Source organism: Corythoichthys intestinalis, chromosome 1 (assembly GCF_030265065.1).
Source record: "Corythoichthys intestinalis isolate RoL2023-P3 chromosome 1, ASM3026506v1, whole genome shotgun sequence".
NCBI classification, from domain to species: Eukaryota; Metazoa; Chordata; class Actinopteri; order Syngnathiformes; family Syngnathidae; genus Corythoichthys; species Corythoichthys intestinalis.
In genome coordinates, this window is record NC_080395.1 from 17,082,583 (window position 1) to 17,096,224 (window position 13,642).

Sequence of the window (13,642 nt, forward strand, 5' to 3'; positions counted from 1 at the left end):
AATCCTTCCTATGTACGGGCATTTCAGGCTCACTTCCTGTTGATGAAGGGTTACTTCCTATTAATTTTTGGATGTGCAAATGTAGATTTTTGAAAACAATAGGAGTGAATGGAACTTTTTGTGCCATTGAAATGAATGGGAAATTTTGACCATTAAAAATGAATGGCAAATTTTGGTGGAACTGTAAATTAAAAAAAAAAATCTATACACATTTTGTGTCACTTGAGTATGAATTATGTGAATTGAATAAAACTTGTAAAATTAGATACATTTTTGAGACATCCTAGATATAATATAATGCCTTAACTTGTGACATACAGACACGTCGCATTGTAAAATGAGACGGAAGGCCAGTTTGTTTGTACAGTAGTGAAGGTTTTTATTGGCTTTTGTTTTCCCAAGGTACAACTCTTTGCAGTGACCGATCACAGTCTGGAAAGGATGAAACAAACAGAGAGTGGCACTATTTAGCAGACAGGGATGAGGGGTCTGTTATGGATACCGCTGTACATATATAGCATGTTAGGGTATTTTAGTCCTGACCAATGAATTATTAATGGACGAGCAGGAGGAGGAGGAGGAGCTGAATGTGCTAAAAGCTTAAATGGCATCAAGAAGAAGAAGAAAAAAAGCTTTTCGGAATCGATAAGAACACCAGATTGCATGATTGGAACTTGGTCTACTCTCATTTAGCTCCCTGAGGACAAAAAGCGTGTATATACAATCTCTGGCATCACCTTTGAGGTGACTTTCATATTCATCATATATACGTCCGGTCTATAAATCCAGATAACAGTCAAGATGAGAGTCTCGCAATATTATATATTACATTAAAAAAAATGGAAGAGTGAGGGGAACCAACACAGAACAAGAACAATAAGTGCTGATATGTGCAAACGTCTACATGTATCACAATAGAAGCGTCGTTTTGCAGAGGTGATAAAGGGGTTTATATGTATCTCGGTATTCGTGTGTGCGTGTGTTTTAGATATAAGGGAGGAAGCCGTTTAGCCACTGCCCAACATTTTGGTCGCACGCTGGTTGGCTTCGTCAATCCGGGTTTTGTTGGAGTCGGCCTGTCGGGGACGAAGAGACACGCAAATTAAAACTTTGAAAACTTTTTGGTGTGGTAAATTCGTAGACTTCACCATCAGTTGATAAGACAGCTCCTGCAAACATTGCACCAAGCTTTCCTATAGGGGGCCAACCCAGGCAGAGTGTGATAAACTCAAACACACGCTGCATTCAAACGCCGCATTTAGGTGGAAAAAGGACAAATGTTTTACTGTATACAAGCAGGCAGGAGTGTCTCAAGATTTGGTCGAGGATTCAAGGTAATTAATATATAAAACAGCCCCATGCATGCATTTTGAAACGTTGTGAAAAAAATGAATGGAAAAAATTAGCCTATCTTTAGCTTGAAATATTTACATAAAATGAAGATAACTGATGGATTTTTTGCTTTTAACAAAGAATCTAGACTGTTTTACATTCATATCTATAGAAATTCCTGGGATTTACGCATTTACTTACAAGAACTTTCAACCTAAAAAGCTCTTTGTTTTGTGACGGCAGCCACATTGAATTTACACAATCGCGTAATTTTAGCTTGAAATATTTACGAAAAATGAATGATAACTGCTAGTTTTTTTTTTTTTGCTTTTAACTAAGAATTTAGACTGTTTTACGTTCATATCTATAGAAATTCCTGGGATTTACGCATTTATTTACAAGAACTTTCAACCTAAAAAGCTCTTTGTTTTGTGACGGCAGCCACGTTGGATTTACACAATCGCCTTATTTAAGCTTGAAATATTTATGGAAAATGAATGATAACTGCCAGTTTTTTTTTTTTTTTTTTTTTGCTTTTAACCAATAATTTAGACTGTTTTACCTTCATATCTGTAGAAATTCCTGGGATTTACGCATTTATTTAGAAGAACTTTCAACCTAAAAAGCTCTTTGTTTTGTGACGGCAGCCACGTTGGATTTACACAATCGTGTAATTTTAGCTTGAAATATTTACGTAAAATGAATGATAACCGCCCGTTTTTTTGCATTTAACCAAGAATCTAGACTATTCTATGTTCATATCTGTAGAAATTCCGGGAAGTACGCATTTATTTACATGAATTTTCAACTTAAAAAGCTCTTTGTTTTGTGACGGCAGCCACGTTGGATTTACACAATCGCGTAATTTTAGCTTGAAATATTTACGTAAAATGAATGATAACTGCTCGGTTTTTTGCTTTTAACCGAGAATCTAGACTGTTTTACATTCATATATATAGAAATTCCTGGGATTTACACATTTATTTACAAGAATTTTCAACTTAAAAAGCTCTTTGTTTTGTCACGACTGCCACATTGGATTACTAAATAGCAAAATTTTAGCTTGAAATATTTATGTAAAATGAATGATAACAGCCCGTTTTTTAAATTTTAACCAAGAATCTAGACTATTCTATGTTTATATCTATAGAAATTCCAGGGTGTACACATTTATTTACAAGAATTTTCAACTTAAAAAGGTCTGTATTGTGATGGCTACAGTGTTGGATTACACCGTAGCGTATTTTAGCTTGAAATATTTACGTAAAATGAATGATAACCGCCCGTTTTTTTGCATTTAACCAAGAATCTAGACTATTCTATGTTCATATCTGTAGAAATTCCGGGATGTACGCATTTATTTACATGAATTTTCAACTTAAAAACTCTTTGTTTTGTGACGGCAGCCACGTTGGATTTACACAACAGCGTAATTTTAGCTTGGAATATTTAAGTAAAATGAATGATAACTGCTTGGTTTTTTGCTTTTAACCAAGTATCTAGACTGTTTTAAGTTCATATCTATAGAAATTCCTGGGATTTACGCATTTATTTACAACTTTCAACCTAAAAAGCTCTTGTTTTGTGACGGCAGCCACGTTGGATTTACACAATCGCGTAATTTTAGCTTGATATATTTACGTAAAATGAATGATAACTGCTGGGTTTTTTGCTTTTAACCAAGAATTTAAACTGTTCTATGCTCATATCTGTAGAAATTCCGGGATGTACGCATTTATTTACATGAATTTTCAATTTAAAAAGCTCTTTGTTTTTCGACGGCAGCCATGTTGGATTTACACAATAGCGTTATTTTAGCTTGGAATATTTACGCAAAATGAATAATAACTGCCCTTTTTTTTTGCTTTTAACCAAAAATCTAGACTGTTTTACGTTCATTATCTATTGAAATTCCAGGACATCCGCATTTATTTACAAGAACTTTCTACTTAAAAAGCTCTTTGTTTTGTGATAGCAGCCACGTTGGATTTACACAATTGCGTAATTTTAGCTTGGAATATTTACGTAAAATGAATGATAACTGCCCGTTTTTTTGCTTTTAACCAAGAATCTAGAGTGTTCTATGTTCATATCTATAGAAATTCTTGGATGTACGCATTTATTAACATGAATTTTCAATTTAAAAAGCTCTATTTTGTGACAGCCGCCACATTGGATTACACAATAGCGTAATTTTAGCTTGAAATATTTGCGTAAAATGAATAACTGCCCATTTTTTTGCTTTTAACCAAGAATCTAGACTGTTTTAGGTTCATATCGATAGAAATTCTTTTTTGCTTCTGACCAAGAATCTTTACTGTTTTACATCAATATCTATAGAAATTCCAGGATGTCCGCATTTATTTACAAGAACTTTCTACTTAAAATGCTCTTTGTTTTGTTACGACTGCCACGTTGGATTAAACAGCGTAATTTTAGCTTGAAATATTTACGTAAAATGAATGATAACTGCCCGTTTTTTTGCTTTTAACCAAGAATCTAGACATTTTTACGTTCATATCTATAGAAATTCCAGGATTTACTCATTTATTTACAAAAACTTTCTACTTAAAATGCTCTTTGTTTTGTTACGGCAGCCACGTTGGATTTACACAACAGCGTAATTTTAGCTTGAAATATTTACGTAAAATGAATGATAACTGCTCGGTTTTTTACATTTAACCAAGAATTTAGACTGTTTTACGTTAATATCTATAGAAATTCCAGGATGTCCGCATTTATTTACAAGAACTTTTTACTTAAAATGCTCTTTGTTTTGTTACGACTGCCACGTTGGATTAATCAAATAGTGTAATTTTAGCTTGAAATATTTGCGTAAAATGAACGATAACTGCCCGGTATTTTGCTTTGAACCAAGAATCTAGATTATTCTATGTTCATATCTATAGAAATTCTAGGATGTACGCTTTTATTTACAGGAATTTTCAATTTAAAAAGCTCTTTGTTTTGGGATGGCCGCCATGTTGTATCCATACACACACAGAACTTTACATTCAAATGTAATGTAATTTTCGGCCAATTGCCCGTTTTTTGGCCAAGAAGTAGTAATTTAGACATTTCTGCGTCCAGACAAAAAAAAAAAAAAAAAAAAAAAAAAAAAAAAAGCCTTTCACCTGTTTTATTTTATGTAGCATTTCAATCTAAAAACGAGGGCCAGATAGCCGACAAGACGTGCTGAGGCATTATTGACATGAGATAAGTTGCTAAATAAGTTGTGCTTGTATATAGAAAAAGGCGAAATTTGCTTTTGTTGAGTAAAATTAAGATGACTCTGCATGCTTTCCTCAAGCATTAAGTTTCTGATGTGAAAATTGAGTGATTTATGGGCTGTTAAAAACTGAAAGTTGCTATGTTGCACAGAAACTTATATGGTATATTCAATATTGCAATGCATCCTGAAAATATGGGTTATTATCTCGGCACTCGGTGATTTTTGTGCATCAAGCTAAGATTTGAGAATTTCATAGCCATTTTAAGTTTTGTTATATTTGTATAAACAATAATTAATCAGGATTTTATTAGGAAATGCCTTTTTTTGGGTCGCTGCTCATGGAGACTCATATATGCCTAAGGGAGGTGCCTGTTTTGGTTTTAGGTCGCTAGTGGCTTTGGTTTTGAAAATATTTGAATTTTAATTTTTTGAAAATAGGCCCCCTCCGGATTGGCTCCGAGCCCAGTCAACTGATAGTGAAGTCTATGGTAAATTGGAGAACGCTCGCGTCACCTTCTCCATGATGCGGTCGATCTGGCGGTTCTGAGTGTCGATCTCCTGGCCCATGTCCAGCGCCATGTGACGCAGGTTGCCGATGATGCCCCCCACCTGCTCCAGGTTCTCGTCCATCTCGTTCTCACGGGCGTCGTCCGTTACCCTGGAACAGTTGAGCGCAATTATTGTTGAGTTGGACAAGAAAATATGGGAAGAAAATGTAGTACCGTATTTTTGGGACTATAAGGCGGACCTGACTATAAGCTGCAACCCACCAAATTTGATACGTAAATGGCATTTGCTCATAGGTCGCTCTAGTCTACAGGGGGCCAAATAAGTAGTCAACCACTAATTGTGCAAGTTTTCTCACTTGAAAATATTAGCGAGGCCTGCAATTGTCAACATGGGTCAACCTCAACCAATCGAGACAGAATGTGGAAAAAAAAAAAAAAACAGAAAATCACATTGTTTGATTTTTAAAGAATTTATTTGACAATCATGGTGGAAAATAAGTATTTGGTCAATACCAAAAGTTCATCTCAATACTTTGTTATGCACCCTTTGTTGGCAATAAATGTTTTCTGTAACTCTTCACAAGCTTTTCACACACTGTTGCTGGTATTTTGGCCCATTCCTCCATGCAGATCTCCTCTAGAGCAGTGATATTTTGATGCTGTCGTTGGGCAACACGGACTTTCAACTCCCTCCACAGATTTTCTATGGGGTTGAGATCTGGAGACTGGCTAGGCCACTCCAGGACCTTGATATGCTTCTTACGAAGCCACTCCTTTGTTGCCCTGGCTGTGTGTTTGGGATCATTGTCATGCCAAAAGACCCAGCCACGTCTCATCTTCAATGCCCTTGCTAATGGAAGGAGATTTTCATTCAAAACCTCTCGATACATGGCCCCATTCATCCTTTCCTTTACACATATCATTCGTCCTGGTCCCTTTGCAGAAAACCAGCCCCAAAGCATGATGTTTCCACCCCCATGCTTCACAGTAGGTATGGTGTTCTTCGGGATGCAATTCAGTATTCTTTCTCCTCCAAACACGAGAACCTGTGTTTCTACCAAAAAGTTCTATTTTGGTTTCATCTGACCATAACACATTCTCCCAGTCCTCTTCTGGATCATCCAAATGCTCTCTAGCGAACCGCAGACGGGCCTGGACGTGTATTGGCTTCAGCAGGGGGACATGTCTAGCAGTGCAGGATTTGAGTCCCTGGCGGCGCATTGTGTTACTGATAGTAGCCTTTGTTACTGTGGTCCCAGCTCTCTGTAGGTCATTCACTAGGTCCCCCCGTGTGGATCTGGGATTTTTGCTCACCGTTCTTGTTATCATTTTGACGCCACGGGGTGAGGAGGAAATTGAAAGTCTGTGTTGCCCAACGACAGCCCCAAAACATCACTGCTCTAGAGGAGATCTGCATGGAGGAATGGGCCAAAATACCAGCAACAGCGTGTGAAAAGCTTGTGAAGAGTTACAGAAAACGTTTGGCCTCTGTTATTGCCAGCAAAGGGTACATAACAAAGTATTAAGATGAACTTTTGGTATTGACCAAATACCTATTTTCCACCATGATTTGCAAATAAATTCTTTAAAAATCAAACAATGTGATTTTCTGTTTTTTTTTTCTTCCACATTCTGTTTCTCATGGTTGAGGTTTACCTATGTTGACAATTACAGGCCTCTCTAATATTTTCAAGTAGGAGAACTTGCACAATTAGTGGTTGACTAAATACTTATTTGCCCCACTGTATAAGCCGCAGCTGTCCTCACTGTATTATGGGATATTAACACCAAAAGATATTAACCGATAACACTTTATTTGACAGCGGCATCATACGACTGTCATAAGACCAAATGAACCACTGTGAAGCTTTGAACCAATTGGTTGCAAAGCTTCATTGCTTCAAGAAGCTTCATTTGGCCATCATTGTTCTCTTGGGGGAGACTGTCAACCTCCGCTGCCACCTGCAGTCAACACTGTTGTCGTCCAACATGCCTCCTAGCATGCATTGCGGCACTACAGATGTAAATAACAAACAAAATTCATGGTCTGTGCTAATTATTTCTTCAGTTAATGTTTCAGTTGTTTCATTAGTTGCTAGTTATGGTATTTGGTAACAATTTATTTGACAGCTGTGCCATAAGACTGTCATACGACAATCATAATTATGACATGACACTGCCATGAACATTAATAAATGCTTATGACAGATGTCATTTTGTGTCATCCGGCAAATTATCTCACTTTTGAATGGATGTAAAAGATCCGAGCTGGACATGAATTGATTTAATGACAAAATTTGCAGGATGACATATAATGACATCTGTCATAAGCATTCATTAATGCCCATGATAGTGTCATGCCATAATTATGACAGTCTTATGGCAGTGTTATAACGCCACTGCCAAATAAAGTGTTGCCTATTAACCCCCCCAAAAAATCAACAAACTAGCCGCACTGGACTACAAACTGCAGGATTCAAAATGAGGGAAAAAAGTAGCGTTTTATAATCTGAAAATTACGGTAAATTCAAAAGTGTGAAGCTGAAGGTGTGACATTTTCTTATCTTACTGAATGGGGAAGCAATCAGGTGTATATATTTTTTACATTAGGGGGGAAAATACAAATACAAAGAAAGACATTGACCTCCATTTTTGTTGGGGGGAGGTTAAAATACATATAAAAAATATATATTTAAAAACATATAGTGAATATAGTATAACTATAGTAACTAAAAATGCCATTTCTGGCTGGTTGTTATGATAGCTGGTATATCGGGAATATTGAGGCATCTTGGACTTCCTGTAGGTATCGGGTCACTTCCTGTTTATTTTGGGGCATATAGGGTTCATTTCCTATTTATATTGGATTTCTTCCTGTTGATACGGGAGCATTTCGGCATCTTTGACTTCCTGCACATATTGGGTCACTTCCTGTTGATTTTGGGGCATTTTAGGGTCACTTCCAGTAGATATCTGGTTACTTCCTGTTGATTTTTGGGGCATTTCAGAGTCACTTTCTGGTGATTATGGGCATTTCAGGGTCTTTTGCTGTTCATATTGGGTCATTTCCTGCTGATTTGGGGCAATTTCAGGGTCACTTCCTATTCATATTGGGTTACATCCTGTTTATTTGGGGGCACTTCCTGTTGATATCACGTCACTTAGGTTTTAACTCAATCAGCGTGAATGTTTTTGTGCCATTGAAATGAATGGTGAATAGGGCCATTTAAAATGAATGGGAAATTTCGCCCCTTAGAAATTAATGGGTAGGTTTTTGGCAAAATTTTAATCAATCAGTCAATCAAATTTATCTACATAGCCCTTTACAAAACTTGAAAGGTCCTCAAAGTGCTTTATAACAAAAATAAACATGGCTCAAGACAAATAAAAGGCAAATTTTGGCCAAAACCTTTAGCAAAAACTGTATAGAAATTGTTGGCCCTTAGCGTCCTGAATTTTTCGATATGTAAATGATTTGATTTGGACAAAAATTGTAGGACGAGTAGCACTTTGAAGTTTCACTGATATTAGGTTTTTTTTTTTTTTTTTTTTTTAAACAGCGTTTTGGGGTAAACGGTCATTTTTGGGTTGTCAAATGAAAGAGAACACGTATCATATGAGAATTCCACTCATTTTGGTGTACGAACAGTCAGTGGCGGACTTGGCATTTTTGGGGCTAGATTCAGAACACTAACTTTGCCTTTCCAACATGATTCAAAAGAATTCTTGAAAAAAAATTCTAGCATTATTATTAGAGATGTAGCCGAACGATCGGGTCCAGTCACGTCATTTTCAAAGTATCGGAATCGGCAAAAAAATATTGGACATGCCTTTTTTAATATATATATATATTTCTTAATTAAATCGTTTTCTAATTTTATTTAACGTGACAGACATAATGTGTTACACTCTTCCAGAGTCTTTAGTTTAAGCTTAAGGTAGGGTTATCAAATTTATCGCGTTAACGGCGAGAATTAATATTTTTTACATTTATCACGTTACAAAATTTAACGCAATTACCGCATGCGCTGCACGACCCACTCACGCATTGTTGCGTTCAATCTATAATGGCACCGTTTTACCCATACAGTATATAGAGCTAAAAGGCAGCGTAAAATGAGTAGAGTGAATTTTGGCAGCCTTTGGAGCCTTTTTTTAAATGGCTAAAGCCTTACAATCCCTCTCCCAACGATTAGAACAATCGTGGGAAGCAATATAGGGAAGAAAGGTAGTAGTTGATCTTTTTCATAACACCCTATGTTATCTCCCAACGCAGAGAAGATATATCAATTGGTACTGCGACACACTGTCATGGTTGCACTTCCCATCATGCATTTGGGCAGAAGATAAATGGCTACAGTATCATTTACTGAAAGCTCAACAAATACACTAGATGGCAATATTTAGTCACAATATACAAAGTCACATTTATCCTTTAAGAATTACAAGTCTTTCCATCCGTGGATCCCTCTCACAGAAAGAATGTTAATAATGTAAATGCCATCTTGAGGATTTATTGTCATAATAAACAAATACAGTACTTATGTACTGTATGTTGAATGTATATATTCGTCCGAGTTTTATTCATTTTTTTCTTAATGCATTGCCAAAATGTATATGATCGGGAAAAATTATCGGGAATGATTGGAATTGAATCGGGAGAAAAAAAAAAAAGCAATCGGATCGTGAAATATCGGGATCGGCAGATACTCAAACTAAAACGATCGGGATCGGATCGGGAGCAAAAAAAACATGATCGGAACAACCCTAATTATTATTATAGTATACTACTGTATATAATAGAAGTATAATAATTATAATAAATATTCATTGCCAATCACATTTGTCATAAAGAGTGTCATTTGAAAGCTATTCTTAGTGTAGAATCTGTATTCTGTAGTGTTTACTCAACATATTATAAGATTAATCCTGAAGTATGTGGGATTAACTCCAGAAATTGTTATTTATATGACTAACATGACGTGCTTTTATTTTGAAATGTTCACCAGAGGTACGTTCGCTAAACCACTCAGTGTTCTGAATCCGGCCCCACTCCGTGAGAAAACATTCTTCGTCATTGCTTGTGGTGTCACTAATAGATTTAATTTTTTTTTTCGTTAGCAAATGCTGTTAACCATCTGTTGAGTTTTATTGTATGACTTATCTCTTGACTTATATCTTCAGCCAAATTCCACAAAACAGCAACATTCTCCCCATAAAAAAAATCATTCCATCAAATCATCAAGGCGTGTTAATAACAAGGCGTTACCTGCGAATGAAACCCCCGCTGATGGCCATCTGCTCACGCTCGTCCACCACCCGAGCGCCAGGCTGGCTGTTGACCACGCCGTCCTGGTTGGCCCCCCAGGCCTGGCCCCCGCCCTTAATCCTACACCACACACACGCACACGTCACTTGTTGAACCCACCGCGTGCCTGTATTTGTGTGTTCAACATGCATGGTGTCCAACATGCATCAAAACGACAAGAAAATGACCCGCTAGTAGCAACGCACGTGCAATCACAGTAAAACCTTTGCAATAATTGATCCGGGATCAATTGGCATCGGGGCGGCACACACAAAAAAATATACTAATAATAGAAGTCATTACATAGCACGTAGAGAAGAGGACAAACACGTAGAGGCACAAAATGATGCACACGGAAAACAGAAAAGGAGGTGCAAAGATGGCGGTAACTATAAAAAGAAAGCCACATGGTTAGATTCAGTATGGTAAATAATTATAATCGGAAAAACAGTGTGGGTGATGACTGACAGCAGGCCCTTCATTTCATCTGGATGCACACACAAACACACACACGCTTACATTCAAATAGTGTGGAACACCCGGTGAGGCCATTAAAACATGTAAGACAACCATTTTGTTTCGATTGAAAACTAAAAAAAAGGTCAAATTCGGAAAATCTAGCTTTTAATTTAAACTAATGCAAGATGTTAATGTTCTGTACCTTGACATACGAAAGCTTCGGTACAAAAAAAAAGATTCATTTTATGAAAAGTTTTTTTCGCTTCATCTCACTCAAATTATCCCGCATACGAAATATTATACGTACGACAAAAGATTCGACTATTTAAAATATTTTTTTTATAATCGGAATTGTGCATTTAGCCGAAGACTAAGATAAAATTTAAAATGGCTGCCAAAAAAAAAAAAAACACCGAAGGTAATGAATCCAGTTGTGAGCAGATCCCTTTGATATTAGCATTTTGTCTTACTCCAATTGCTAATGGTTCGATAAATAGAGCGAATAATAAGGGTGAGAGTGGACAGCCTTGTCGAGTTCCCCTTTGAAGACAGAAACTTTGTGAAATTACCCCGTTTGTGTTGACAGTGGCTTTTGGGGCGTTGTAGAATGTTTTTATCCAGCGGATAAATGGCTCACCAAAGCCAATTTTTTTCAAAATTCTGAAGAGAAAAATCCAGTTGACTTTGTCAAATGCTTTTTCTGTGTGCAGAGAGAGGATAATTGCTTGTGATGAAATAAATCCAGTTGTGGGCTAAACAATAGCATATAACGGTGGCTTAGTGTGGCTAAGCCACACCACGGGGGGTCACGCCAGCTAGTGAAAGCCGGGCCATTGTTTATTCTTTCTTTTTCCTCCTCAGACCAAACTTTTTGTGTCTTTTGTTGCTCTGCCGTCTTTGCAGAATTAGCGTGAAAGCGTTAGCATCGACTTCTGTCTTTATTATGAATGGGGAAAGGGGGAAGAGGCGTATGCCGTAAAGCAGTCTGCACATTTTTAGGTTTTTTTTGTGCGTGGCAGGGTTCCTGCCACCCTCAAAGTTAATTAGTATCGGAGAAAGCGATGCAGTGCCCCTCAAGATATAAAAGAGGTTTCATTCAACTAGTTGTCAGTTGACATATTATCCCAAATGTTATGAAAATGGATTGAAAATGAATGAATGAAAAGTTACCTAGTGTTCCTTTAAGTTTTTTGTTTTTGTTTGTTTGTTTGTTTTTTGAACTTATCCTATAAAATGTTAATGATACTTTAGTAAGTGGAAAAAATTCATTTTAACACATACACTCTCCCTCATTATTTTAATTTTCCATTTAGATTTTTATTTATTTATTTATTTATTTTTATCTGTGTTTAGATTTTACAGTGGTATGAAAAAGTATCTGAGCCTTTTTGAATTTCTCACATTTCTGTATAAAATCCCCATCAAATGTGATCTGATCTTTGTCAAAATCACACAGATGAAAAAACTGTGTCTGCTTTAATTAAAACCACCCAAACATTTATATTATGCAAGCAATGACAGAAGGGGGAAAAAGAAGTGAACCATCACATTTGATATTTTGTGATTGATTTGTACACAAACCTCTCTGACTGTCCATTGATGAACATCCAGACTTTTAAAGATGGTTTTGTATCCTTTCCCAGCTTTATACAAATCAACAATCCTTGATCGCAGGCCTTCAGACAGCTCTTTTGACCGAGCCATGATGCACATGCTTCTCATCAAGACAATTCTTACCAGGTGTGTGTTTTATAGTGGTCAGGGAAGCTTTAAACCACTCATCAGTGATTGGGCACACAACTGATTAAAATTGTTTGACAAAAATTGGTTTCAATTGCTCTTTAAGTCTCCTTAGGCAGAGGGCTCACGTACTTATTTTTCCCCCATATGAAAACCTATAAATGTTTGGGTGGTTTTAGTTAAAGCAGACACTGTTTTTACATCTGTGTGATTTTGACAACGTTTAGATCATATTTGATGGGGATTTTATGCAGAAATGTGAGAAATTCCAAAAGATTCAGGTACTTTTTCATACCACTGTACATGCATAAAACATTAACTTAGATTACAAATAATGATGCATTTGTAAGTGGAGATTTATTTTCATTTTAACACACACACTTTCCCTTATTATATTCCATTTTTAATTGTTTAGATTTTAAACGTTCAAGCTTTCATTTTCCAATTTCAGTGTTTCATTTCTAATGGTTTTAATTCATAAATTTGAAGTTTAAATCTAGTTTTCAATTTAAACTAATGCACCATTTTCAAGTCCCCATATCGACGATTTCTGTAAAGTGTAACGAGAGTAAAGTTTAAACATTCTTTTCTTATTCACATAAAATTATTTGTATTATTGCCAATTTCCTATTTAATATTTTAATGTCAACTTTTTACAAAGCAAATTCGTTTTTTTTTTTTTTTTTTAACATTATTTTGCAGTGTCTAGTACTTTATATTCATTTTTTGTAGTTTTTCACAGTTTTTAAAAAGAAAATATATTTTTTGTTTTCAACACGAACCTTGACAAAAAAAACCCCCGAAACATAGTCAATGTTTAATTTGTATATTCTAATCTAGGATGAAGTCATTTTAAAGTGGATTTTAAAAATCCGGCTGTAAACAAGTCCTATTTCTGAGAGTTAATGCATGTTTTGAAAATAATGCTGCCGGGACGCTGCACACATGCAAAAATGTTGTTGTGATGCTTGCGTTTGACCCAAGGCTGCAGTATAAAGAAGTCATGATGTAACTGTAGCGTTACATAAGAGAGCACGTGTGCCTCGCGACGACGCTTCAGTA

At 36.2% G+C, this 13,642-nt stretch overlaps 1 protein-coding gene across 2 annotated transcripts in view; it reads right to left on the minus strand.

The window, feature by feature from the left end:
- Positions 1-339: 339 nt before the first annotated feature.
- Positions 340-13,642, minus strand: part of LOC130917022 (synaptosomal-associated protein 25-A-like) — an 84,404-nt gene continuing 71,101 nt past the window's right edge. The window contains exons 6-8 of one of the 2 annotated variants that reach the window (XM_057838077.1): positions 10,343-10,462; positions 5,078-5,222; positions 340-1,076 (exon numbers count right to left, since the gene is read on the minus strand). In XM_057838077.1, the coding sequence (XP_057694060.1) occupies positions 1,008-1,076; positions 5,078-5,222; positions 10,343-10,462 (334 nt within the window). In that variant the 3' untranslated portion in view covers positions 340-1,007. The remainder of the gene's footprint in view (positions 1,077-5,077; positions 5,223-10,342; positions 10,463-13,642) is intronic. The other variant, XM_057838070.1, reaches the window with a different exon arrangement.